At 38.7% G+C, this 26,231-nt stretch overlaps 1 protein-coding gene across 7 annotated transcripts in view; it reads right to left on the reverse strand.

Annotated features, from left to right (window-relative positions):
- Window positions 1–26,231, reverse strand: part of TUT7 (terminal uridylyl transferase 7) — a 69,841-nt gene that overhangs the window by 15,201 nt on the left and 28,409 nt on the right. For all 7 annotated transcript variants that reach the window (XM_032635835.1, XM_032635832.1, XM_032635839.1 and 4 more), the window contains 15 exons: window positions 25,527–25,679; window positions 22,456–22,636; window positions 19,942–21,041; window positions 19,379–19,529; window positions 18,180–18,266; window positions 17,467–17,567; window positions 15,718–15,775; window positions 9,150–9,253; window positions 8,397–8,486; window positions 7,443–7,556; window positions 7,199–7,276; window positions 6,396–6,573; window positions 2,301–2,348; window positions 2,123–2,214; window positions 670–785 (listed from right to left, as the gene is read on the reverse strand). In XM_032635835.1, coding sequence (XP_032491726.1) covers window positions 670–785; window positions 2,123–2,214; window positions 2,301–2,348; window positions 6,396–6,573; window positions 7,199–7,276; window positions 7,443–7,556; window positions 8,397–8,486; window positions 9,150–9,253; window positions 15,718–15,775; window positions 17,467–17,567; window positions 18,180–18,266; window positions 19,379–19,529; window positions 19,942–21,041; window positions 22,456–22,636; window positions 25,527–25,679 — 2,651 coding nt within the window. The remainder of the gene's footprint in view (window positions 1–669; window positions 786–2,122; window positions 2,215–2,300; window positions 2,349–6,395; window positions 6,574–7,198; window positions 7,277–7,442; window positions 7,557–8,396; window positions 8,487–9,149; window positions 9,254–15,717; window positions 15,776–17,466; window positions 17,568–18,179; window positions 18,267–19,378; window positions 19,530–19,941; window positions 21,042–22,455; window positions 22,637–25,526; window positions 25,680–26,231) is intronic.

Raw genomic sequence — 26,231 nt, forward strand, 5'->3', positions numbered from 1 at the left:
ATAAAAATAAAGTGCTAAATAAGAGCCTTGAATTCCAGATGGTGACTTATTTTAAGTGGCAAGTTTTTAAATGAGAATATTATCGTCCAGTTAAAAATACCACCACCACCCCAAGACAAGAATGTGTCCCAAGCAAGCAACCTAACCTACGTCCTGCTCTGCCCTCCTGCAATCATTATCATAAGAAAGCATGGGGCCCAAACTGAGTAGGTCACCATAGCAATTATTAAGTACACCCCAGTTATTGTACACAAAAGTGTAATTGAGATCCTAAAAAAAAAAAAACCCCGTTTTACTTTTCATTGACTGAAATGATTCTGAACTCCTCACTGCTGTAAAAGGGAAGAATTTCAGTTTCCTCTTTTGTTCTTATATCCCTGTTGGAGAGTGTGATAACCAAATGATCAAGTGATGATTAGGGCTGTGCCCCAAATTAGGAAAGGTGACCGGGCCTGGAAGACTGTCTCCTGTACACCCTAGTTAATCCTAGTCATCTGCACTTAAAGCCATGTTTTAAATCACTTCATTTTCATGGTAAAAAAAGCTCCAATTTATCTGAGAACTGCTGGATTTAATACAAGTTTATTTTCTGTTACAAGAGAACCTCATTTAAAAACTGGTACAGCAAGAAAACAAAAACAAAACTACCCCTTTTGAATATCTGCTTACCTTCTCCTCATAGGACAGTCCTTCATGAAGTGTCCAATTTTCCCACAAATTCGGCAACATCTATCATTTGGGGCCAGCTCGCCTTCAGTTAGCACATCTGGATCAAAAAAGTACTCCTAGCAGAATATAAATACGTAAAAATCTGAACTATTAATATGAGATCCAAACACAAAAACTAACCAATATCAATCAGGAATCTCACTGACATACCAACATCGATATATTAATTTTAATAGTTATTATTATATTGCTTAATTCCAAAATCTAAAACCATTAAGAGGTCTAATTCAGGATAGGCTTACCTAAATTCATTTTTGTTTATTACTATTCATCATGCAGAACACGGTTTAACCATAAAGGTAGCTTGTTCCCTTCCACACTTCTGAACAAAAGCATTACACATCCCTGTGAGTCAGCTTCCTAGGACTTGGGGGAAGCTGAGGCCAGGTACAAAGACTTCATTTTCTCATAAAATGAAAAGGCTAAAACCTAAAAAGAAAGAAGCTATGTGCTGTTGCTTTGTTGTGGCTTCTGAAGGAAAATATCAGAGGAAAGGAAAGACAATGGTCTGGACTCTAGCCTCTTTGCCACCAAAATTAAGGTGGGTACCAGCAGAAGTGGCATCACCTGGGAGCTTGTAGGACATACAGTCTTGGGCCCCACTCCAGACCTCCTGAATCAGAACCTGCATTTTAACGAAATCCCCAGGTGATTTGTTTGAACAAGTTTCAAAAGCACTGGTGTAGAAGACCACCACAGCAGTATCTAGCAAACACTAGATGCAGAGATGTAATCATATGCCGAACATGCTTATACACCCGATAACTTAAGGTTCATTTAAAAAGTCTTTATTAAGAAAATTAGTGCAGGAAAAGAAACTCTTTGTTTTTAACATAAAACTCTCTAGTTCCTAACCCCTTCCCGTTTTCTCTCACTGAAATGAGTTTTTATAATGCAGTTTTGTTTTATTTTTAATGAGTGTGGTTCCATAAAAACCTGATTATTAGGTTATATGAGAACAGACAGATCTTTAGCACAGGCAGCACTGACTCTCTCTTGTCCCATTAAGGGATTTATTACTCTTTGCAAGCAGACTGGAAAAATCTAGATGTCATATGAGGGGGTGGAGGATGTCCTTAGATATGTGCAAACTGGGTTTGCAGAGGCTGGTATGGAGCTGAATGCTTGGGGGAACAGCAGTGCCACCAATGTGTGTTACCGAGGAAAAGCAGCAGCAACAAAATTATTAATTTTCCCACCCAAACTCCACTTCCAGGTATCTCTTCCTGTTCTCCTGATAAATGGCTTCAAAACAGGGATGTTTATTAAAAGGTTTTTATCTTGGCTAGACTCACCAAACTTCCAGAGTATTTAGATTACTATTGAAGTAATGTATACAAATTAGGTGCTTAAATGGCTTTTAGAATTGGTTTTTTGTATTTCCAAAACTTACCATTTTTGAAGGGTAGTCCTTTGGAAATCCTTTGACTGGAATACCAAATACTCTTCGCCCATTTATAAATGCTTTCATTATAAAATTTGTCACTAAGAAGAAAAGAGTAAAGGCTCAATTGGAGGGATTAAAAGGAAAAGAGATGGCATTAATATTTATAAACGAAGTAATAACTTACTTTTCCTTGATAATCCAGCTCCAAGATTATGATTCAAATCAAATGGATCTAAGTAAAGAAAATTAATGAAAACATAAAAAGATAATCAAATAGGAAATACCAGTATTCATACATTAAGTGAGGTCTATATAACAAGAAGAAAGTGTTACATACTTTATCATTAATAAAAGTATTAAATGACTGCCTTTTTAATGAGTTTTAAGTCTATAATACAACTAAGTAATATATATATATATATTCCTAAATATAAGGCAAGTTTTCCCCCAAAAGTATCCATCAGAAAAGAGGGTATTGCTTTATATTTGAATCCTTAAAGAGTCCTTCATATTATGAGAAGGTGCTTCATTTTGAACAACAAAATACTGTTTGGAGAAGACATATTAGTCTGATATTACCTAATCATGCTAGTTTTAGAGGCATATAGAAGTCACAAATATATTTAAAACATTTTAGTACTGAATGCTCCTGCTAATCAACAGCCTTTAAAACATCATTTTAGAAAATAATTTATCATGAAGCTCATAAAACAGAAGATAAATGAAAACATACACAGACACACACATCTGTCCCAGTAGCATACCAATGGCTATCTGGATCTCCATTTCCAGTAAAAGCTTTATATAAAGACTCCTGGGACTTCCCTGGTGGTGCAGTGGTTAGGAATCTGCCTGCCAATGCAGGGGACACGGGTTCGATCCCTGGTCCGGGAAGATCCCACATGCTGAGGAGCAACTAAGCCCGTGCACCACAACTACTAAGCCTGTGCTCTATAGCCCGCGAGCCACAACTACTGAAGCCCACGTGCCTATAGCCTATGCTCCGCAATAAGAGAAGCCACTGCAGTGAAAAGCCCGTACACCTCAACAAAGGGTAGCCCCCGCTCGCCACAATTAAAGCCTGCATGCGCAACGAAGACCCAATGCAGCCAAAAAAAAGACTCCTGTATGATCTTTTTTTTTTAATCAAATGGCTTGTGTTAGAATTTTATTTATTCATTCATTTATTTATTGGCTGCGTTGGGTCTTCGCTGCTGTGCGCAGACTTTCTCTAGTTGTGGCGAGCGGAGGCTACTCTTCATTTCAGTGCACGGGCTTCTCTTTGCGGTGGCTTCTCTTTGTTGTGGAGCACGGGCTCTAGGTGTGTGGGCTTCAGTAGCTGTGGCGCACGGGCTTAGTTGCTCCGCGGCATGTGGGCTCTTCCCTGACCAGGGCTCAAAACCGTGTCCCCTGCATTGGCAGGTGGATTCTTTTTTTTTTTTTTTGCGGTACGCGGGCCTCCCGCTGTTGTGGCCTCTCCCGTTGCGGAGCAACAGGCTCCGGATGCGCAGGCTCAGCGGCCATGGCTCACGGGCGCAGCCGCTCCGCGGCATGTGGGATCTTCCCGAACCGGGGCACGAACCCTTGTCCTCTGCATCGGCAGGCGGACTCTCAACCACTGCGCCACCAGGGAAGCCCTGGCAGGTGGATTCTTAACCACTGCGCCACCAGGGAAGTCCCTCCCATATGATCTGAAATGTCTGCATCTCAAATGTCTTAGATAGGTATATAAACATGATGTATCTGAAATATTATTTGTTAGATGATCCAAAAAGTGGTAGAAATGATGAAAAAAATGCTGATGTCAAAGATGTATGTGAGATCTGAATAAACTGGTTCATGAAATAAATTCAGGTAAAGCACTATTTCTAAGTCAAAATACTATTTTATATTGGATTTAAAATAAAAATACACAGAATAATTCACAATTTAAACATTATGTATAGATATTTAATTATTTCCAATAAATGTCTAAAAACATATTCAAGAAAGCAAAGGAAAAAATAAACCCAAAACCTTTTTTGGGGATCATCTCATTAAGAAAATAGAGGATGTATATGGTACATACAGAAGGAGTAAAGGGGCCTTCCCTGGTGGCGCAGTGGTTGAGAGTCCGCTTGCCAATGCAGGGGATACGGGTTTGTGCCCCGGTCGGGGAAGATCCCACATGCCGCAGAGCGGCTGGGCCCGTGAGCCATGGCCACTGAGCCTGCGCGTCTGGAGCCTGTACTCCGCAACAGGAGAGGCCACAACAGTGAGAGGCCCGCGTACCGCAAAAAAAAAAGAAAAAAAAAGAGTAACGAAGTAAAAAGAGGCATTCCTTCTAGTTGTCTGTTATGCTTCTAATGTATAATAACTGGGGTATACCATTTGGGATTTAGACTCACTAAGAGTTTACTGGCGTATAGGACCCTTTACTCAGTATAACCCTATACTAATAACTGCTATGAGAAGGCTACCTTTCTAGTAGGTTTGGTCATGCTTTCTTCTGGTGATTTTTTTTTTTTTTTGCGGTACGCGGGCCTCTTACCGCTGCGGCCTCCCCCGTCGCGGAGCACAGGCTCCGGACACGCAGGATGTGCAGGCTCAGCAGCCATGGCTCATGGGCCCAGCCGCTCCGCGGCACATGGGATCCTCCCAGGCCCGGGTATGAACTCGTGTCCCCTGCATTGGCAGGCGGACTCCCAACCACTGCGCCACCAGGGAAGCCCTCTTCTGGTGATTTTTATGTGTGTGCTATGTGGAAGTATTTTTGGTTGTTTGCTTGGTGTAGCAGAGATACTACGATATTAGCTATCGTACAGACACTACAAACTACCATCACTGAAATTTCTCAGTTCTAGAATAACTAGTTAAAAGTCTTCCTTCTAATATAGCCTATTACTAATGGCTCGTTTGTAAATAATGTAAAGTTAAAAGCAAAAGATAATGAGGCTTCAAAAAATTAAGAAAAAAATATTAATAATTGGCAGACCATAAGAACCCACTGTGATAGGGGAAAGGTTTAAGACAAAGTTCTATGTTTTTGACATATCAGATACCAAAAAGTTAAAATTTTATCTATAACTCATTGTCATCTGAATTTAATTTTACAAATGTTCACAGTATTTTAATACTGTCAATAAGCAGAAGTAATGATAAAAGCATAACCTAAAGTAATACGTTATTTAGGTGATATGATTATATTAAAAATAAATTTAAAAGACCAAAATCAACAAAATATTTAAGCCATTTCTCAATTCATTTTTAAACATTTAAACTCCATTTTGTCTTTAAAATTAAAAATCCCACAAATTTATCATTTGTGGAATGTGTGGAATTCCACATTTATCATATGTGGAATCTAAAAAATAAAACAAACAAATGAATGTAACGAAACAGAAACAGACTCACAGATATAGAGAACAAACTAGTGGTTACCAGTAGGGAAAGGGAAATGGGGAGGGGCGAGATAGGGGTATGGGATTAAGAGACACAAACTACTATATATCAAATAGATAAGCAACAAGAATATACTGTACAGCACAGGGAATATAGCCAATATTTTATAATAACTTTAAATGGAGAATAATCTATAAAAATATCAAATCACTATTTTATACACAGGAAGCTAATATAATATTGTAAAACAAGTACACAACAATAAAAAAAAAACCAGTACTGAGCAACCACTGAAAATAATTTGGTGAATATATAAATATATATATAGTAATAAAAAATCTACAAAGAGAGAAACAAAAATCTCCCAAAGTGGAAATAAACAATCAAATATCAATACAAACACAATGGCCCATGGATCTTAGCATTCAAGGAAGGCTTCAGCACAGGCGAAATAAATGGCAAATTTTATATCTAACTACTTATAGGTAAACTTCTCCATCAATAAACAGCAAATAAGGACCTTGAAAACTGACTTTCGGTGGTACTCTTCAAACCCTCACTTAGGAAAGTTTTAAAAGTCCCACAATTTTGAAGCTGGCTTACCTCTATAGCAACCTTATTCTCCAGTACCTGTTAAACACAGGTAAAGGGCTTGTCATGGTGAACAAAGACTTTTGGATTTGTGAGAGACCCCATGGGAGGGCATCAGCCATTTAAAAATAAATCTTTAAGTTGGAAACAGACAAGTCTGCCTGATGTGGACAGTAATGGGATGGCTGCAAGGCGCACCCCGATCAGTGGCTCATGGCTGCTCTGGAAGAGCTCTGCAAGGATGAAGAACACCCTCACAGTTCAATCTCTATATTCTATTCAGTTTTAAGTTTGATTTTATTTGTACCTTCAATAACAATGTATTTTGATGTCCACTGTTTCTTAAAAGTTGTAAGCAGACTTTTTCTCCTGATGCTAATAACATGTTCTTTAAAATCAAATTCCTCTGTGTAGAAACGAAGAAGTCCCAACCATAGCTGCCCAACAGATTCTGTATTTTTTCCATATTCTGGCCAATAGGTGGGCTAGAAATAGAAGGAACAAGAGATATCATGCTCTATAGTAAAGTGTTAATATCAATAGTCATTTGTATCTTAGGGAGTAAATCTGGGTTTATTTTAATTAACTAGAGTTTAAATACATAAAAATATAATTATGTAACTTTTCTTTTATATTTTAAAATATCATTTACATGAGTTTATTAATCTCTACCCTATGACTTGGAGACAGAAAGAGCTCAGGGTTTTAAATGCCAAACCTCAGAATGCATGTTTGTGGAAGAATCTGGAAATAAATTTTAAGAGCCTTGGTGACACTTGGTTATTATATCTCTGTAACTGAGAGTCTTTCCAAACTCTCTGTAGGAAACCACAGAGCAAATATTTGTTCATTTGGAATAAAGTTACTTGACCATTTGGAATTATTGGGCATTAAAGAAATCCTGGATATAGTCCCTAGAAACTCACCTGGCTTAAAAAAAATGTTTTCAACTTCAAAGGAATCATCTGTATGTGCTATTTTTATTTTTTACTATCATAATATAAATAAATATTACAAGTGATAATATAGTTGTTGACCATCTACACTACAGCATAGGATAGGTAACTTTCAGTCAAGGATGTAAAAATTCTTTACTATTAAAATACGTACCAGTTCATCTATTTGATCAAAAAAATAAATATTCCAGCCATCAACAAATATTTCAGGTTTCTTTTCACCTTTGTATATCTGAAATTAATTTTTAAACTATTAGTATGGATTACAAACTTAATGCATTGATACAAAAACTTGTAGGAAAATAGTAAAAATTTTAACTACAGAATTTTAGAGAAGGAAGAGGGCTCAAAGATCACCCAGCTCTACAGATGAGAAATACAATTTCTTTTACTAATACCTCTTGAAGGACAGGAATGACTGGTGGGTTCCTCTGCTGGAGAAAATATAGCACCATAAGCGTGTATGCGTATGACGATAAGCTGCCTCTAGAAGCATCGCCAATATCGCACATCTGGGGGGAAGGAAAAGGAGGAACAAAGGAAAGACCACCAATGTCTTCTGCTACACTTGCATCTATTCTATTGTCACTAAGAGTAAGGTGCTTCTACAGGGCACTAATATAAAAATTACATGTTCAAATGCTAAAATATGCCAACAAAACCAAATAAGACCAACCAAAAGAATAAAAAAATAAATAAAAATCAAAGCAAAACAAATCCCAACAAAGCTGTGGAACTATCAGCCAGAAGCAATATTAGGTTACCACGTAAAATTTAAGCAACAAAATTTTAGCTTGCTGAGTAGGGCTTCTCAAATAGTTAAAAGAAGCATTTGACATGGCTATGGTTCTTTAAAAATACACACTTTTCTTTTTCTAATTGAAGTATAGTTGATTTACAATATTATATTAGTTCTAGGTGTACAACATAGTGATACAATATTTTTATAGACTATAGTCCGTTTAAAGTTATAACAAAGTAGGGAATTCCTTGGAGGTCCAGTGGTCAGGACTCTGCACTCTCATTGACGAGGGCCCAGGTTCAATCCCTGGTCAGGGAACTAAAATCCCACAAGACGTGCAGTGAGGCCAAAAAAAGTTTTTGCAAAATAATGGCCATAATCTCTGTGCTGTACAATATATCCTTGTTGCTTATTTACTTTATACATAGTACTTTGTGTCTCTTAATCCCATAATACATATACCCCTATCGCTCCACTTCCTCTTCCCACTGGTAACGACTAGTTTGTTTTCTATATCACTGAGTCTGTTTCTGTTATGGACTTATGTTTTCAACAAGGTTGAAGATGTAATGAAATTTCCTGATGAATCACAAGAGGAAGCATAACTCACCTTTGTAAATACTTTCATGGTATAGCACAAATATTTCACTCTGGGATCAATGGCTGAATAAGCAGATAAGAGCCTTGTGTTATGAAGGGCCTGTTAAAAGGGAAATTACACTATAAGTCTACCAGTTAGAAGAAAAAGTTTTAAGATGGAATATTCTGAAAAGGTTTACACAGTAATTCATTTTAGGATGAAGACATTTAGGCTGAAACTAATATTTTTCCCCTGAAGACAAACTTCATTAACTTACTAGATAAGAATTATAAGTGACATCTGATCTCAGGCCTCCTTAGTCTAAACATTCCTAGAAAATACAGGCTATTAAAATAATCAGTTCCATTTAAGTCAATGTAAGATCTGCATCCCCCACTCCCTGCACATTATTCAAATTAAATGTCCTTAGGGGCCAGAGAGGTCCCATAGAGCCCTGAAATAAACCAGGTATGAGACCAAAGACACACACACACACAAACACACACACACACATACACGCTCCAAAATTAAAACAAAGTTCAAGCCAAACAAAAAGCACTTGCCACTCTGACCTCATTTTAAATGAATACTAATATTAACTCAATTCTATGTTATATCCCCAGCCTCAGAACACTGCCAGGCACTTAGCAAGCACTCATAAATAACTACTGAAAGAATGAACTGGATGAAATGAATGGCTTAATTTTACTGAAAGATTGTGTAAATTAAGAGATACTTGCTCCCCTTCATCTCCATAAAGAAAAAGTCTAAAGAAAATCTTACCAATGTGTTATACAAACTGATGTCCACTTCCAGACCACTTCTCAAATGGAAGAATTTTACAATTGGCACCTTTGCTGTTGTAATAGGCAAGATGTTTCTCAGCCCTAGGTTGGGAAATAAGATAGTGTCATTAAATACCGCAGCAGGGGATATAAGTTGCTCTTATGTTAATGTGAGTCATTAAGACTAGTCAAAGAATTCTCTGTTATTAACAAACATCTGGGAAGACTCTTCTGACAAAGTTTACATTTGTTAAACACATCAATATCTGAAGTACAAGAATGAATAAGGCAGCCACTGCTCTTCAGGAACTCAATGGATCATGTACATGTGTATAGGGCTGTCAGTCTGATAAACACCACAAAAGAGGAAACTACTACAGAATCTGGACTATGTGGGCCCTACCTATTCTCTCCATATGACTACACATATAATATGGAGAAAAGCCCATAGGGGTGATCATCAGGATCCTCAAAACAAAAATTACTCATCCTGGAGCTAGAAGCTATGTCAGTAAAAGGAAGGAATCAACTTCAACAGAGAAGTAAATTGCTTGAGCTAGGCTTTGAAAAAGAACAGGCAAAAAAAGAGAAGGCTGACGGGATTTACCAGGCAAGGAAAACTGCACAGGGGAAGGGTAGATGCCTGAAGCAGAACGGCATGTTCAGGGAACTTCCATGGAATCGTTCAGGCTACAGAGTGGACTTGAGGGAAAGAAATAATGAGTAATAGGAGATGTGGTAAAAACTGGGAGGAGTCCAAATAGGGGACATATACATCCTTAGAGGCAAAGAAATGCCAATGCACTGGTGTAAGTTGGGGAGAATCACTGACCACATCTATTTAGACAAGGTCCCTGGCAATGGATAGACTGGAGGCACCCAGAAGAGAGACTAAGTGACCATTATAAAAACTGACCCAGGGCTTCCCTGGTGGTGCAGTGGTTGAGAGTCCGCCTGCCTATGTAGGGGACACGGGTTCGTGCCCTGGTCCGGGAAGATCCCACATGCCGCGGAGCGGCTGGGCCCGTGAGCCATGGCTGCTGAGCCTGCGTGTCCGGAGCCTGTGCTCCGCAACGGGAGAGGCCACAGCAGTGAGAGGCTCGCGTACCGCAAAAAAACCCAAAAAAACAAAAAAAAAAAACAAAAAAAAACTGACCTGGCAGAGAAGCAGTAAGACATGTGTGAGAGCATCCATAACTGGATGGGTTGGGGAAGTAGAAGTAGGGGTGATAAGGAAGAAGGAGGGCTGTAACAGTAAGACCATTTCCTGAGTACCTAGATTCCTTTACAAACATTACCTCCTAAGACCATTCACCCTTACCCAAAAGATGAGGAAACAGAGACCCCGAGAAATGAACGTGCTTAGGAATGTGCAGTTGGTGAACTGTGGAGCTGGGATTCAAATCTAGGTATGACTGAATCTACTGAACCTAGTCTAGGACAGGCTAATTATCACCTCATTCATTTTGGTGATTCCAAGGAAGCCAATGTCAATAAGCAAGAAAGAGGATTCACTTGAGAACGAAAAAAGGAGCTGGAGGAATCAGGCTCCCTGACTTCAGACTATACTACAAAGCTACAGTAATCAAGACAGTATGGTACTGGCACAAAAACAGAAAGATAGATCAGTGGAACAGGATAGAAAGCCCAGAGATAAACCCACGCACATATGGACACCTTATCTTTGATAAAGGAGGCAGGAATGTACAGTGGAGAAAGGACAGCCTCTTCAATAAATGGTGCTGGGAAAACTGGACAGGTACATGTAAAAGTATGAGATTAGATCACTCCCTAACACCATACACAAAAATAAGCTCAAAATGGATTAAAGACCTAAATGTAAGGCCAGAAACTATCAAACTCTTAGAGGAAAACATAGGAAGAACACTCTATGACATATATCACAGCAAGATCCTTTCTGACCCACCTCCTAGAGTAATGGAAATAAAAACAAAAATAAACAAATGGGACCTAATGAAACTTCAAAGCTTTTGCACAGCAAAGGAAACCATAATCAAGACCAAAAGACAACCCTCAGAATGGGAGAAAACATTTGCAAATGAAGCAACTGACAAAGGATTAATCTCCAAAATTTACAAGCAGCTCATGCAGCTCAATAACAAAAAAACAAACAACCCCATCCAAAAATGGGCAGAAGACCTAAATAGACATTTCTCCAAAGAAGAGATACAGAATGCCAACAAACACATGAAAGAATGCTCAACATCATTAATCATTAGAGAAATGCAAATCAAAACTACAATGAGATATCATCTCACACCAGTCAGAATGGCCATCATCAAAAAATCTAGAAACAATAAATGCTGGAGAGGGTGTGGAGAAAAGGGGACACTCTTGCACTGCTGGTGGGAATGTGAATTGGTTCAGCCACTATGGAGAACAGTATGGAGATTCCTTAAAAAACTACAAATAGAATTACCATATGACCCAGCAATCCCACTACTGGGCATATACCCTGAGAAAACCAAAATTCAAAAAGAGTCATGTACCAAAATGTTCATTGCAGCTCTATTTACAATAGCCCAGAGATGGAAACAACCTAAGCGCCCATCATCGGATGAATGGATAAAGAAGATGTGGCACATATACACAATGGAATATTACTCAGCCTTAGAAAGAAATGAAATTGAGCTATTTGTAATGAGATGGATAGACCTAGAGTCTGTCATACAGAGTGAAATAAGTCAGAAAGAAAAAGACAAATACCGTATGCTAACACATATATATGGAATTTAAGGAAAAAAAATGTCATGAAGAACCTAGGGGTAAGACAGGAATAAAGACGCAGACCTACTGGAGAACGGACTTGAGGATATGGGGAGGGGGAAGGGTGAGTTTTGACAGGGCGAGAGAGAGTCATGGACATATACACACTAACAAACGTAGTAAGGTAGATAGCTAGGGGGAAGCAGCCGCAAGGCACAGGGATATTAGCTCGGGGCTTTGTGACAGCCTGGAGGGGTGGGATGGGGAGAGTGGGAGGGAGGGAGACGCAAGAGGGAAGACATATGGGAACATATGTATATGTATAGCTGATTCACTTTGTTATAAAGCAGAAACTAACACACCATTGTAAAGCAATTATATCCCAATAAAGATGTTTAAAAAAAGAAAGAGGATTCAGAAGGACGAGCCGGTAGTGGTGGCTGTAGCAGAAGGGAGGCAGTAAAGAGAAAGATGAGCTCATCCTGAGACGTTGGGGTTTGAACTCCTTCTGAGAGAGTTAAGTGGTGATGGCTAGAGGGCAGAAACCTAGCAGTCTGGAATTTAGGAAAAAAGTACACAGATGAAAGAAATTTCAGCAAAAAAGGTCTGTGTGGGAGATAGAAGTCTAACACACTGATAGGGAGGAGAGGCAAGGAAGCTCGTACTTACTGAACACTTTGCGTTATGTCAGGCCCTGTAGTTTAATGTATTGCCTTGCTTAATCTTAAATGCTATTTCTGTTGTTCCTCCTTTATAGATGAGAAACTGAGTGCTCATAATGAAGTTGAGTGACTTTTGGGGATCACACAGCCAGAAAGCAGGGACCCAAGATTTAAAACTAGAGAGTCTGATTCTAGAAGCCCCATTAATTACTTTGCTATACTGGCTCTAAATTAGATATCCTTTTTCTCAATCTCCTTCCCATTCTAGAATTTGACCCTGCTAACCACTTCTAAGCCTGTTCTCTAGGATTTATTCATAGCACATCATGCTGGTGCCTATTTTACCATTCCAATAGCTCTTTTTTCAGTGTCCTTCCCTAATTTCTACACTCAAGAATTAAAGCCTGGTCCTCAACTTCTCTCAAATGATCCCATGTAATTCTGTTTTATTCTTGGCTTCTGTCTCTCTTTCTTCTTTCAAGCATTTCAAAACAAAACTGTTTCATTTTGTTCTTCAATCCTAACTGACAACTCCATATTTCTAACTGCTTGCTGTACTGTTAACTCTCGGAGATTATAGCTTCATGGCACACTGGTGTTCTCTGCAAACATTCTCATTTCTCAAATACCCAGACATCAGCCTGAACCCTTATTTCCTACTTGTAGGTTCCAATTCTAGGAAATTTCCCTTTGGAATCTCTCATATTCTTTTCCTTTTAGGATCACTGGCATCTGGTTAAGGTCCTTCTGCCCCGTCACTTAGATTATATCTTCCCTAAGAGTATATCAGCTCCCTAAAAAAGTTTAAGTTTTGCTTTTATGGGGTTTCTCCCCTCTGAAGAAAGTTCAGTGGCTTCCAAATATCTACAGACTTTACCTTATCTCCTAATAGTTCGCACTTGAAATTCCTCTCAAAATGTACCAATCTTCTCACTGTCCTAAAAAATATATTACAGTGATTCTCGCACTCACGTCCATGCATCTTAGAAATGACTTCTCTTCCTATCCTCTTCAAATCATGTTCATCATCATCTGAGATCAGAAAAAGCCCATCTCTTCCATGAACCTCCCCTACCCAACTCTTCCCAGAATCTCTCTCTCTTCAGAAGTTAATACAACTCATTTTAATAAATGAATACTACCACACATTGTTACATAGCCTGTGAGATTATCCTACCTTTGAGATCTGAAAGCTGTCAAAGACCTATACAGACTTATTTTTCTACCATCCCTAAGTGCCCAACACAGTGCTGAGCACATAACAGGCACCCAATAAAATACAAGGGGAGACTGCTTTCTCAAGCATAGTCCTGTAGCTATTATTCCATTTCTGTTCCATGCAATCTGCATTACATTGTAATCTGTATGTAAAAGTCATTTCTAGTCTAAAAATGACCTATTTTTAACATGGTTCATTCTTAGGAAATATACACAGGTATTTAGGGGAAAGGGACGTGATGTTTGCAGCGTAATCTCATATGGTACAGAAAAAATTGTGAGCAAGCAAGAGATAGAATGATCAATCAAATGTGGTAAAATGTTCACAACTGGTGGATCTGAATGAAGGATAGACAGAGTTCTTTATATAATTTTTGCTGCTTTCCTTTAACTTTGAAATTATTTCAAAATCAAAAGTCAAAACCTAGCTCAGTACTAAATAACTAATAGTCACGGAAGCTTAGCAATTTAATTTCTTTGCATAATCTTCAAAAATAAAAATAAAAAAGCATATGATCTTTAGAGGTAAAATTCCCAAAATGCTTATTTCAATGACCAAAAAAATCATATCAAAACATATTAAAAAAATACTGATGCGCTAGGTTTTCATTAGGAGTAAATCAAAATTAAGTTTTTTTCCCCCTGTTACTTAAATAACACAGTATCCTCTTTAAACTCCTGGAAATAAAAAATGCAACAGGGACTTCCCTGGTGGCACAGTGGTTAAGTATCTGCCTGCCAATGCAGGGTACACGGGTTCAAGCCCTGGTCTGGGAAGACCCCAAATGCCGCGGAGCAGCTAAGCCCATGCACCGCAACTACTGAGCCCGCGTGCCACAACTACTGAAGCCCACGCACCTACAGCCCGTGTTCTGCAACAAGAGAAGCCACCACAATGAGAAGCACATGCACCGCAACAAAGAGTAGCCCCTGCGTGCAGCTACGAAGACCCAACGCAGCCAAAAATAAATAAATAAAATATAAATAAATTTATTTAAAAAGAATGCAACAAAAAGGGGCATTCCAGGTGCATATTTATGTGTACGTATGTATGTATGTGTGCATGCCCACACTGTGAATTTAGGTCTACTCTTTTTTTTTTTTTTTTTTTTTTGCGGTACGCGGGCCTCTCACTGTTGTGGCCTCTCCTGTTGCGGAGCACAGGCTCCGGACGCGCAAGCTCAGCAGCCATGGCTCACGGGCCCAGCCGCTCCGCGGCATGTGGGATCTTCCCAGACCGGGGCACGAACCCGTGTCCCCTGCATCGGCAGACGGACTCTCAACCACTGCGCCACCAGGGAAACCCTAGGTCTACTCTTGACTAAGATATAAGAAAGCTTTTCATGGATGATGCACGGATTTTAAGTTCCACAAAGGCAACGACAATATCTTGCTCACTTTCATTTTCAACTCTTAGCACAGAAGTTGGATGAACCACAGTTTAAAAGAAGACTCTCACTGTTAACAGCATCCATAGCTGCCTCTGACAAAGAGAGGCAGGAGAATATGCGAATGGCATTTCAGCTCTGTGCACAATTTACAGAATCTGTACATTTTACAGCTGTAAATACTTGTTCAGGGTCACACACAGCTAAACAGCTGTAAGTACAATCCATCACCCTAGTCCATGGTGCGTCCCACTATACTTCACATCACTGCGAGCAGCCCCTACACTTTGATTTACACAATGCTGATAAGGCAAAGCGATTCCCAAAATTTCTTGCGTGGTATATACTCTGTCTTGAAATAAAACTGACTGAGGCAAAAACATGCACACACATATTATAACCAATTCCTCAGTTTTTCGTACCTAATCACATAAGATTTTTTTAAAGACACCAATACCACAAATGTTATATGAGCCACTACACTGTTTCGTTGGCATTCATAAATTCTAAGTATGCAAAACACTAATAAAAAAAGACAAAAATATTTTTTAGAAAAAGCTTACAGAGGTACCTGAATGTTTTTTGAGGACTCTTGCCAATTCTTCAATAGTTCTTACACAGTCCAACCCCTGCAGGAAAAATGGCACAAACAAACAAAAAAGGCACAAACTACTGAATCAGAAATGGAAGACAGGTTCCTAACCTTGTTATAGTTTCCATTTCCTCCAGAAATAACAAAATTAACTTCAAATTATTCTACATACATTTTTCCCTTTTAGGTGAGCGTTAATCCTCATTCATAGGAATATCCTAAGGATGTGGAAACCCTCATTGGGTTGCTTGCTCTTGGAGGCACAAGGAAGGCTGAAATCAGTGTCTCCAGAAAAGTCTCTGAACCAGCGAGGTCTCTGAACCATTTTCCCCCGCTATGTAATTATGTCACTCAGAAGTACTCTCTATGTGACAGAATTAATAAGAGGGAGCTTCTGTGGCCCGTCTTATTCATTCTGGGTAGACCTTCATTATACTTTAATTAAGAGCTGATGAAATGCTGTGGAGAGTAATTAAGCTCAGATTATTTCTCCACAGAACTAGTAAAAAATATAATGCACAAAAAGAAAGTCATACAGGAAATATGAATAATATTTCAAATATTTAAAAACATTTGGGCTGAAACATTAAGTCCTTCTGATGGCTATATACTTCCCAGAATATATTTGGAATTTAATTTAAAAATGCCCTCAAGACTAGTTTATTAATCATGTAAAAATTCAATCTTGATGATGTATTGGGTTGGCCAAAAAGTTCGTTTGGGTTTTTCCACAACATTACAGGAAAACCCGAACGAACTTTTTGGCCACCCGATATAATCAGGTCATTCCAGATATTGGACCCAATCTTGCTTAGCCACCTATTCACCATAGTCATGCTAGATAAATTTTGACTATTTTCCCAAGCCAGATACATCCTCAAAGGATAAAAACTTGAAACTCAAAAAAGGCATAAAAAGATCCTGAGCAACAGCAGCCATCACTCCTTTGGATATACAGCATTTGGACTGTTATAAATAAAAAATTCAGTACTTCTCAGACTTTACACCTTTTCAGAAGTATTTTACATTTTATAAATGCCTTCATATCCATGAGGGCTGGCAAACCTTTTCTGCTTTGTGGACCATATGGCCTGTTGCAAGGACTCAACCGCGAAGTTACAGAGTGAAAGCAGATGTAGACAATACATAAATGAAGGGGTGTGGCTGTATGCCAATAAAAACTGATATTTACAACACAAGCAGCGAGCCATAGTTCGCTGACTCCTGACATACCTGATCCAAGCTGATGAGCACAACCATCTCCTGAGGCAAGAGGATCTCACTTCCATATTAGAGGTTATCAACCAAAGACCACATGTTTAAGGACTGATGAACCAAGTCTGTCTTAAATTCAGTTTAGCACTCTCCCATCACTGCACCACATTGCCTGCCTCCTAAAAAACTTCTCAGAAAACCTCACGTTGGTATATTTATGTACCTGAGTCAGCCTAGCGGCTACGCCACTGGGACACGGGAGAGACTGGTTTAGCTTTCTAGAATTCCCAGATGTTGCTTTCAAATCTAGTTTGCACTACAAGTTGCAAGTAGAAGCCTTTCTACTCCTCACATTCACTTCTCAACTTCTAAGTTATCCGACCAGACAGATTGTGCCAAATGGCATACTCCGTATGATACACCCTGATAAATCTGGAAAATACCATGCTATTGTCAGTCAAGATTGTCAAATCACACCCCACAGCAAATGGAAGTTTTACGTGGTCACTGTACCTCAGCAGTTTCAAGTCCATTAATTGTCATACAGACGTCAAGGTCACTCTGTTTGAACCCAAATCCATTTTTGGAGGAGCCAAACAAGCTCAGTTTAGTTCCTGTTAGGGATATATGAAAAGTCATACCTAATTACCTGAGTACATTTAATTTTCTGATCGAAACAACGCTCTCATGAATCAAAAATACCCAGTTGTTAACTGTCCTATAACAATCTCATTATAATTATGTTCTTTTATTAACTAGTCATTTATTATAAATTATTTTCTCTCAAAATTTACTATAAATAAATAAATACAAGTTATATAGAAGACATGCAAGATTATCAAATGCCACTTTCTTCTTAAATGCAAGGACATTTCAAGGAAAATGTGGATCATCTCAGAACATTTAATAATGTAAGCTTACTACTTTCTAAATAAATTCACTTTTTACAGGTCTGAACTTTGACTCTAAACCTAATACTAAATGAAGTTCACTTGTGGTATCTGCTAAGCAAAATACTACACTGCGTCTGTCTTTCCTATTGGCAAACTAGGATTGGGAAGACCAAAAGCCACCCTAGGTATATCACAGAACAACTGAAGCCCTGTCCCCACCATCACTGTAAGACTGCTTTCTTAGTCTCAAAATTAATGTTGTTGTAACACATGTACTCATTCTGAAGGAAAGTCACACTATCGTTCTTTTCTTAAAGGTAAAAAATTATTTACCTGGAAACTCTTGTCTTATGAAACTTTCTAGGTTTTGCCGAATATGTTCACGTGCTTGATCTTCTAAAATAGTTGGAGAAAAATCCTCTGTTTAAAATAAACAGATACATTCAGAAACAAAGATTGTTCACATTCTCTGAAAAACTATATTTTTTAATAAAACCTAACTGGCTTAAAAAAAAAAATAAACAAAACTCTAAATTTTGTGTGTCTTCTCAGTAGACAGCATTAAGCAATGTAAAATAAAGATGCCTTTTGAAAGAGTCTATCACCAAGAACTGCTCCTGAGATGTAAAGCAGTCTGAACAAGGGTTCTGCTCCTGGGTTTCACAGACACAGAGCCCTATGAAGGCAGCCTTCAGGGAACTACACAAACTCCCGCACCGCCCCCCCCCCCCCCCCCCCGCCCCCGCCAGGGTGAACGCAATAGTTTGTGAGCATGTGCATATGTATGTATTTTTTCTAAAGAGAACCAATAGTTTTCTTTCATCACTTATACTCTCTGAAGAGGTTTAAAAAAGAAATCCCTGATTCAGAATAAGTGTCTTCTGGCACAGACAGACATCTCAAGGTACAGCAATGTGATGGATCACATTCTTTCACTCTAAGCAGCTGCCATGCCTCTCCATCGAATGTTTTTCCTTGTAGAGCTTTATAGCTCAGTATACCAACACTTCCCCAAACTGGTGTTCCTTAAAGGGCTGTTATAAAGGTTATTAATTAGCATTAATTAAAAAGTACTCTACGCTCAAATTTTGGAAAAGAGTTACATAAGACTAAAGAGTTAAATAAGTTTTTTACCATAGCATTTCTCAGAAGGCTTTATTATGCTAATATGCCCTAAAAACCTCTACGGGAAGGGGCAGGATATAGAGTTATTCCCTACTTGACCTATGGAATACTCCTTGTGACGAAATACGATTAATGGCAGGCACCTAGAAAAACATTTCAAGGAAGACCAGTTAGGAAATGATAGTACTCCAGTCTTAAGACTTAAAAATTCTCCCTCCGTGTCTTTCTTTAACAATTTCTTATTGCATGTCCCAAATGGAACAGGATACACAGAACACTGTGGATACAATGGAGAATGGAACAGACTTAGCCCCTATAATGAAGCTAACAGGTTAGTGATTCAGATAACCCTTGAGAAAATGCCAATTTAATATTTTGACAAATCAAAAGAAATGTTAATAACTTACTATAACACTGAATGCAAACTTGATCTAAGATATTTGAAAATTTGGGTGTTAATGGTGGCAAAGGTTCCAGCTGGATTCTTTTGAAGTCTTCGGGACAGTCCTTCTTCAGATGACCCTCTCGTTTGCATAAACTGCATACTACTGTAGGAGACTGCAGGAAGATGACAAAGCAAATAATAAAAGATTTAAGATAAAACTTTATTTACCAAATAAAGGGGTCTTGAATCTTTTTTCCAAAGTACACATTCTACTTCTCACACTCCAAAGGAATGAAAATATAATGGTGTGGCCACTCCAAAGTATCTGAGATGGGGACACCCTTTTGGTACACGCAGGAGAAAAAGGCAGTTATTTTTACTACCAACAGCATTACTTTTCTCCTCTGCAAATTCCTAAGAGATTAAGGAGGGAAGTGGACCTAGTGGTTGCACTGGAGTGAAAGAGCAACTTGTTAACCACTACCAAGAGGGGAGAGCCCTGTTTTAGTACACAAAAATCAAAAGTACATGCATTAAAACTCTTTCAAGTCTCCTAGTGCCATGTCTAGGAGTGGCACTGATTACCTTGCCTTTGGTGAAGATGAGTTTACTAAATTCATAGAAGAAATCAGACTGATCCGCAGTTGAATTTTCCTCGCATACATTTTCTTCTTTAAGACTGATTTTATTAAGTTCCATTAGTAGATTTCCATCCACCTGGTGTTTTCCACATTCTTTCAAGTCTTCATACTTGGCAGATCCACCTAATTCCTCATCCTCTTCAGACAGGGCATCCTCATCCCCTGATCCAGTGTAGGTGTTGTCTAACTCATCTTCATTAGCAACATCATCCTCATCTTCCCTTCGGGAAATGGAGAGCCTGGGTTCTTCCTCTTCCTCCTCTTCCTCCTCCTCTTCTTCATCAGAGTGAGTGATTCCTGATGCCTGGCCCTGTCTTGAAGGGGTAAAATGGCTTAGAGCATCTCCAAGTTCATCTGTACCTTCAATGCTTTCTTCATCAACATCAGCCTTGTCATCTAAAGTAGCAAATTCGTCACACTCTTTAGCTGTAGGATTTTCGAAGCCTTTTAAATGCAGAGTGCCATGAGTCTCATCATTTCCTGGGCTGCCACAGATGACAAGCTCTCCACGTTTGCTACTACTTAAAGCTTGATCATCAGCAGTCAAAGGATGCTTGCCCTCCATTCCACATTTTTCTTTCTCATCTTTACTTCCTGTTTCTTGATGATGTACTTTAACATCCTCAGAGTCATCGCAAGTGACCTCTGCCTTGATATAGTCTGAGTTTTCCAGGTGGACACTGATGTGTGTGTTTCCCATTTCCTCTGTTGATGGGCTTTCAAAGCTTTCAGCAGTCTCTTTAAGAGTAAGTGATGGTACCTTGCAGGTGCTCGCAGTTAAACTGGCAGCACCAGGACCTTGAGCCAAAACTGAGGTTTTGAGTTTATCATCTTTCGCTTGTACATCTGGATCACGTTTTGCTACTTCTTTAGAATGTTTGGAAGTACAGGTATCAGTACTCAGAGGCTTTGGAAGGCTGGATTTTGTAATTTTGTGTGGAAGAGCAAAATATTTATACGTTGTCCTTAAACAATGAAGTATATATTCAAACACAGGTTGATTATTTAGGGTCCTTGCCACATTTCTTTTAACAGAGTAGGGATCTGTAATGAAAAAAAAAAATCTGCTACTTCATACACTTCTATTTCATGTTTTAAAAATTAGCCTGCTATAGATAAAGACAACAAGTAAGCAACAGTAAAATTTATCATGTATCATATGCTTTTTAAAAAACTGGGGATGGGGAGTAAGAAGATACAGTTTAAAAACGAAAAGAAATGCTTTCTTAAACATCTGCTCTCTGAAGAGAACCCATTCTGTTCAGAACCAGTACCCCTTCCCTATTCTGTTCTGTGACTGCGGAGGTTAAAAAAAAAAAAAAGATGTCATCAGTGTGGCTCTTGTGCCCTCGGGAAGCGAGGTCTTCCCGCCAGGCTCTGCTGAGTGCTCAGCCTCCCCACTCAGCAAGGCCCTGCGGTTTGTAGAGCTTACCTCCACTCTTCTGCCCTGGGAAGCCCCATCACTGAACTGGCTGGACTGAATTCAGGGGCGAGAGGGAGGCACCAGGAGGAGACACCACTTCTCTCAATCTTTTCTCCTCCCCTAGAACTCCAGCAGGTTAGGCAATTGGCCAGAAGAGCTGAGCCAGAGAAACTGCAGGGGAGGGTTTAAAAATGTGAGATCCCCGTGACTGCACACAGAATTTATGCAAAATGCAAAAAACCCTCTTATGCAATATAAGGCTTGAAAAAAATCAAGCAAAAATAAGAAAATTCCATTTAGGAGGTTCTTTAAATTATCTGAAGGAGGAGAATTAAGATTTCTAGTGGGGTTTCCACCTCCTGACTTTGTAAAGCTGAGATCTCATACATTTAATGAAATCTACAGGGCACATCAGTATGTCTTTTATACAATGGTTTCAGTTAAATGAACCTTAACTCATTTAAGAGTTTAAGTGTTTTTTTTTAAGAGAAAAGGTGTTTTCATGAATAAGTTCTAAATGTTATTGCAAATATTCCAAAAATAACTATCCTTTTTCTCTATGGAGAGGAATCCAATGAAGAATGTTATTTTTCATGAGAAAAGGTATTTTCCTCAACCTTTGTAAAACTAAACATCAACAACAATCCATGAAAGGAGTGAATCTAAAAATCCAGAAATGAGAACAGCAAAAAGGAAAGTGGGATTTACACATCACTTGGAAAAGACTTTTTAAGCATTTCAAGTTGTTAAAGCAATTTACAAAGAAAATAAGGACACAGCCAGCCATTCTTTTAGTTGCTTAAGTGATTAAGATGTTTTATTGCAGCACTTAAAAAACCCAGGATGAACAATTTGTTCCCTTGGAATGACTCACTGTAACACATGCAAGATTCTAGCTATCTAGTTCACTTTTGGGGTCAGGCCTACCTTACATGTAGGAGCTGAAAAAAGACTGAAATAAAAAGCATGCTGTTAGACTTGACACCTTAAAAAAAAGGTGGGGTGGGGAAATTAAAGATAAACATTTTGAGGTACCTTCAATGGCAATGCGCTTTTTGGGCCAATCCTTTGATTCACGAGATACCGATTCTTTGACACGGATACTTATCACTAAATCAGCCAAATTAAATTCTAAAGCATAGAATCGAAGCAATTCCACCCAGAGCTGCCCAACCGGTACTGAAGGCTGGTGTTTTAAATCAAATATTAATGATACCTATTAACAGCAAAGAGAAAATATACAGGTTATTTCAGATGTCAGTACAATCTGAAAAATAAGAGATCATTCAAGCATCAAATAAAAAAAATCTGAAAAACCTTAGCAAAGATATGAATTTGACAACCTATCTAGATAACCACATTCTAGGTTCTATTTTGATTGTGGGAAAACAGCATTCCTTCACTGAATTCCCAGGATTAAAGTATGTTAAAATCTAGTCATTATCATAGGAATAGACAGGCAGTTTTATGTAACCAGGCAGCACTCCTTATTTTGAAGTCTTAAGGGCAGGTGGAGAGAACTGTGCCCTGATTGCTACTACTCTCAGCACTGAGCTCTCCCTGTTCCTGCCTCTGGAGGGTGCCTTTACACAGTTACACACAGAAATGGGCTGCAGCTAGAGGCACAGAGCAAAAGGAAAAACACTCCTCTCACTTGCTCTGAGAAGCTACATTAAGTTCATTGAATCTGCCAGTAGCAACTGATTTTAAAGTCAAATAAATAACTCTTGATATCAGAAATTAATATTAAGTTTTCCACTCACAGACTCACGACAAGTTGGGACATACTGTGATGGAATATAGTGGAAAGTACAAAGGACTTAGAAAAGAAAAAAATGGGTCCAAATACAATTTTGCCACTTCACAGATCTTAACTGCTCTGTGACTTAGCTTCTTCTTTCTTGGATTGGCAGTATAGCACAGAGGCTAAGAGAACTGGCTTTGGAGTGGGACATGCTTAGCTTTCAAATCCAGCTCTGCCATTTACTGGCTGTGTCTGATCCTGGTGAAGGTATATAAGCTGTCTAAGCCTCAGTTTCCTCATCTGAACAATGGGGATCACAGTACCCACCTCATAGGGTTGTTGGGAGGACTGAGTGAGAGAGTGTCTGTTAAGAGCTTAGCACAGTGCCTGGCACACATGTTCAAAAAATGGTCGCTACCATTATCTGCAGAGTAGGGATGATACCACCTATAACACAGGATAGTTATGAGGATTAAATCAGAAAACAAGGGAAAGCATCTGGCAGACTGGTTGCTCTCTGTATTTTTTCATTTAGGTATAGTCTTTTTAAATACAAGAAATCCATATACCATTGAAACAATGTCACAACTGTAAGATGCTCTTAAGAGGTAATCTAGTTCAACTCCCATATGCTACAAGAGAAGGAACTGAAGTCCAAAGAGTGACTTGTCAAAGGTCTCAACAATGCTCGTCAGGAGCAAAATGAGGACAATGTCTCCTGATCCCAGTCCAGTGTTCTTTCACCACACCATGCAATTTCGACACTGTCGAGGTCTCAATTTCAGAAGTGGCAGCATGATTTATCTCTCCAATTAGCATTCAAATGAAAAGATAAAGTATTTAATTGGACTTTCAGCAATAGCTTTTCCTTCTAGGGTATACAAATTTGTTTCCAATCACACTTTATTATATCAAGCTTCAAAACAAGTAGTATGGTATTTTATTAATGCCACATACTTATTCACTAAATCTTAACCACAAAGGTTCTGTGAAATAAGATAAAGTTATTAGGTGGGCTTACAAAGCAAAACTGATTAAAAATGGAAGTTGTCTAGGTCCCACACACTATAGTCGAGGACACAAAGAAAACCCCAGAAATGGAAAGCTTCATTAGATCTCACCTCTTTATCCATATATTCGGCATTACTAAGGATTTTTAAGCATCTCACTGAAATGACTTGATAATATCATAACATGGAACTTAAGAGGCCTTTGACATATCTAGACTAGCGGTACTTACACTTTTTGTTGTTGCTGTTGTTACTGTTTCTGCTTTTTTAACGTAGAGAACACTTTCTTTCTCAAATAAAATAAGACTAGCAACTAGCATTTACTAAGTGCTCACCACATGCTCGGCACTGAGTGAAGCATTCTATAAATCAGTGACTATGAGAGGGTACCAATATCATCCCCATTCACAGGTGAGGAAACTGGGGCACAGAAAGAGTAAGTCACCTGCCCAAAGACACACAGCTAGGAAGTGGGAGAGCTGCATTTGTGTTTGTAAATTCAAATATTCTGGCTCCACAGCCTGTGCTTTTAGCCACTCCTGGAACCCCAAATAGAAAACTGATACCAGCAGCGTGCTCTGGCGGCAGCAGGGGTAGAGTGCCACCCCCACCCTCTTCCCCTCAACTCTCAAGGATTCCAGAAAACACACCTGGAGAACGTATGATTCACCATTATCTCCTCATTTTAGGCATGAGTAAATAAGGACTAAAAGAGTGACATGACCTGTTTGCGAAGAGCTAGGATAAGAATCCAGGTCTCAGAAGTATTTTGTGGGTATTACTGTCATTTTACCCCAAAGGGTTATGGGGAAGCTCATGGAGTCAAGGACCATTTACCAATTTGGGTCAGAATCCTATTGTTATTACTAGTATAATTACATTGTTCAGATTTTTGTTTGAAATTCTAATGGCAATTCTTTCCTTTTGCATAAATTCTCCTGCCCACCCCTAATAGTATGGATACGGACAAGTACACTAGACCACAGACTTATTCACTGTTATTTTCGTAATTTGAGGTTAGTTAACTTTTCATATATTTCAACCTCATAATACTATCTAAGACCTAAGCTCTTAGAGGACAGATGGGAATTTATCTCTGAATTCTCAGCCTCTTTCATAGCACCTTGCACACAGAAGAAACCACGTAAGTAACTGTGGATTCAATGATTTGAATTTTACCTTTTCTCATTACTTGTCTATTCAAAGGACTGAATAGACTAGGAAACTAAACAGCCACGAGATAGTTAAGATAGTTGAGGAAAGAAGAGAGGAAGAACTGAGTAACCCATAAACTCCACAATTAACAACAAATTAAAAATAGACAGTAAAACTAGAAACAAGGGAGAACAGACCTGTCCCCTTTTAACGGGCATTTCTTTTGGTGCCTCTTCTTCTGCTGAGTCTGCGTCCCCTGCAGCATTATCAGTGTACTCCCAGGCCACAGAGTCTTTCTGAATTTCTTTAAGGTTGAAATTCCCTAGTTTGTTTAATGAGAATCCTTCAATCTGGGAAAAATTAGACACATACTATTATAAGGCAGAAAGGATTTTATATCAATCAGAGCATATTAATCCTGGAAGAAATGAAAACTAACATACTTTAGCTCACTGAAAATATAAAAGGTATTTTTTATAAAAGGAGTATCTTTGAGACATCTGTAAATTTAAAGGAAAAATCAAGGTTTTGATTTGCAAAAGAATTGGTGATTTTTGGAAATAATTCTTTAGTAAATAGTCTAAGAGAAGGCAACATGGCCTAGGCCTAAGGTCATGGTTCTGGAATAAAACCACCTGGGCCCAAATCTCACTCCTTCATGTACTAGCTGTGAGACCTTCAGTAAGGTCCTCATTTTCTTTAGGTTTCAGGCTCCTGTAAAAAGGGATAACACCAGAATCTCCTTCATGGGATAGTTATGGAATAAAATAATGGACACAAAGCATTCAGATACAGGGTATGGCATATAGTAAGTGTTTAAAAAATATAAACTTTTGACATTGTTAAGATGCTAAAGAAGTCTAGGCTCAAAAGGTCTAAGAAATGTGGAACAAATGTGAACA

This window comes from Phocoena sinus, chromosome 6 (assembly GCF_008692025.1).
Source record: "Phocoena sinus isolate mPhoSin1 chromosome 6, mPhoSin1.pri, whole genome shotgun sequence".
Taxonomy (NCBI): Eukaryota; Metazoa; Chordata; class Mammalia; order Artiodactyla; family Phocoenidae; genus Phocoena; species Phocoena sinus.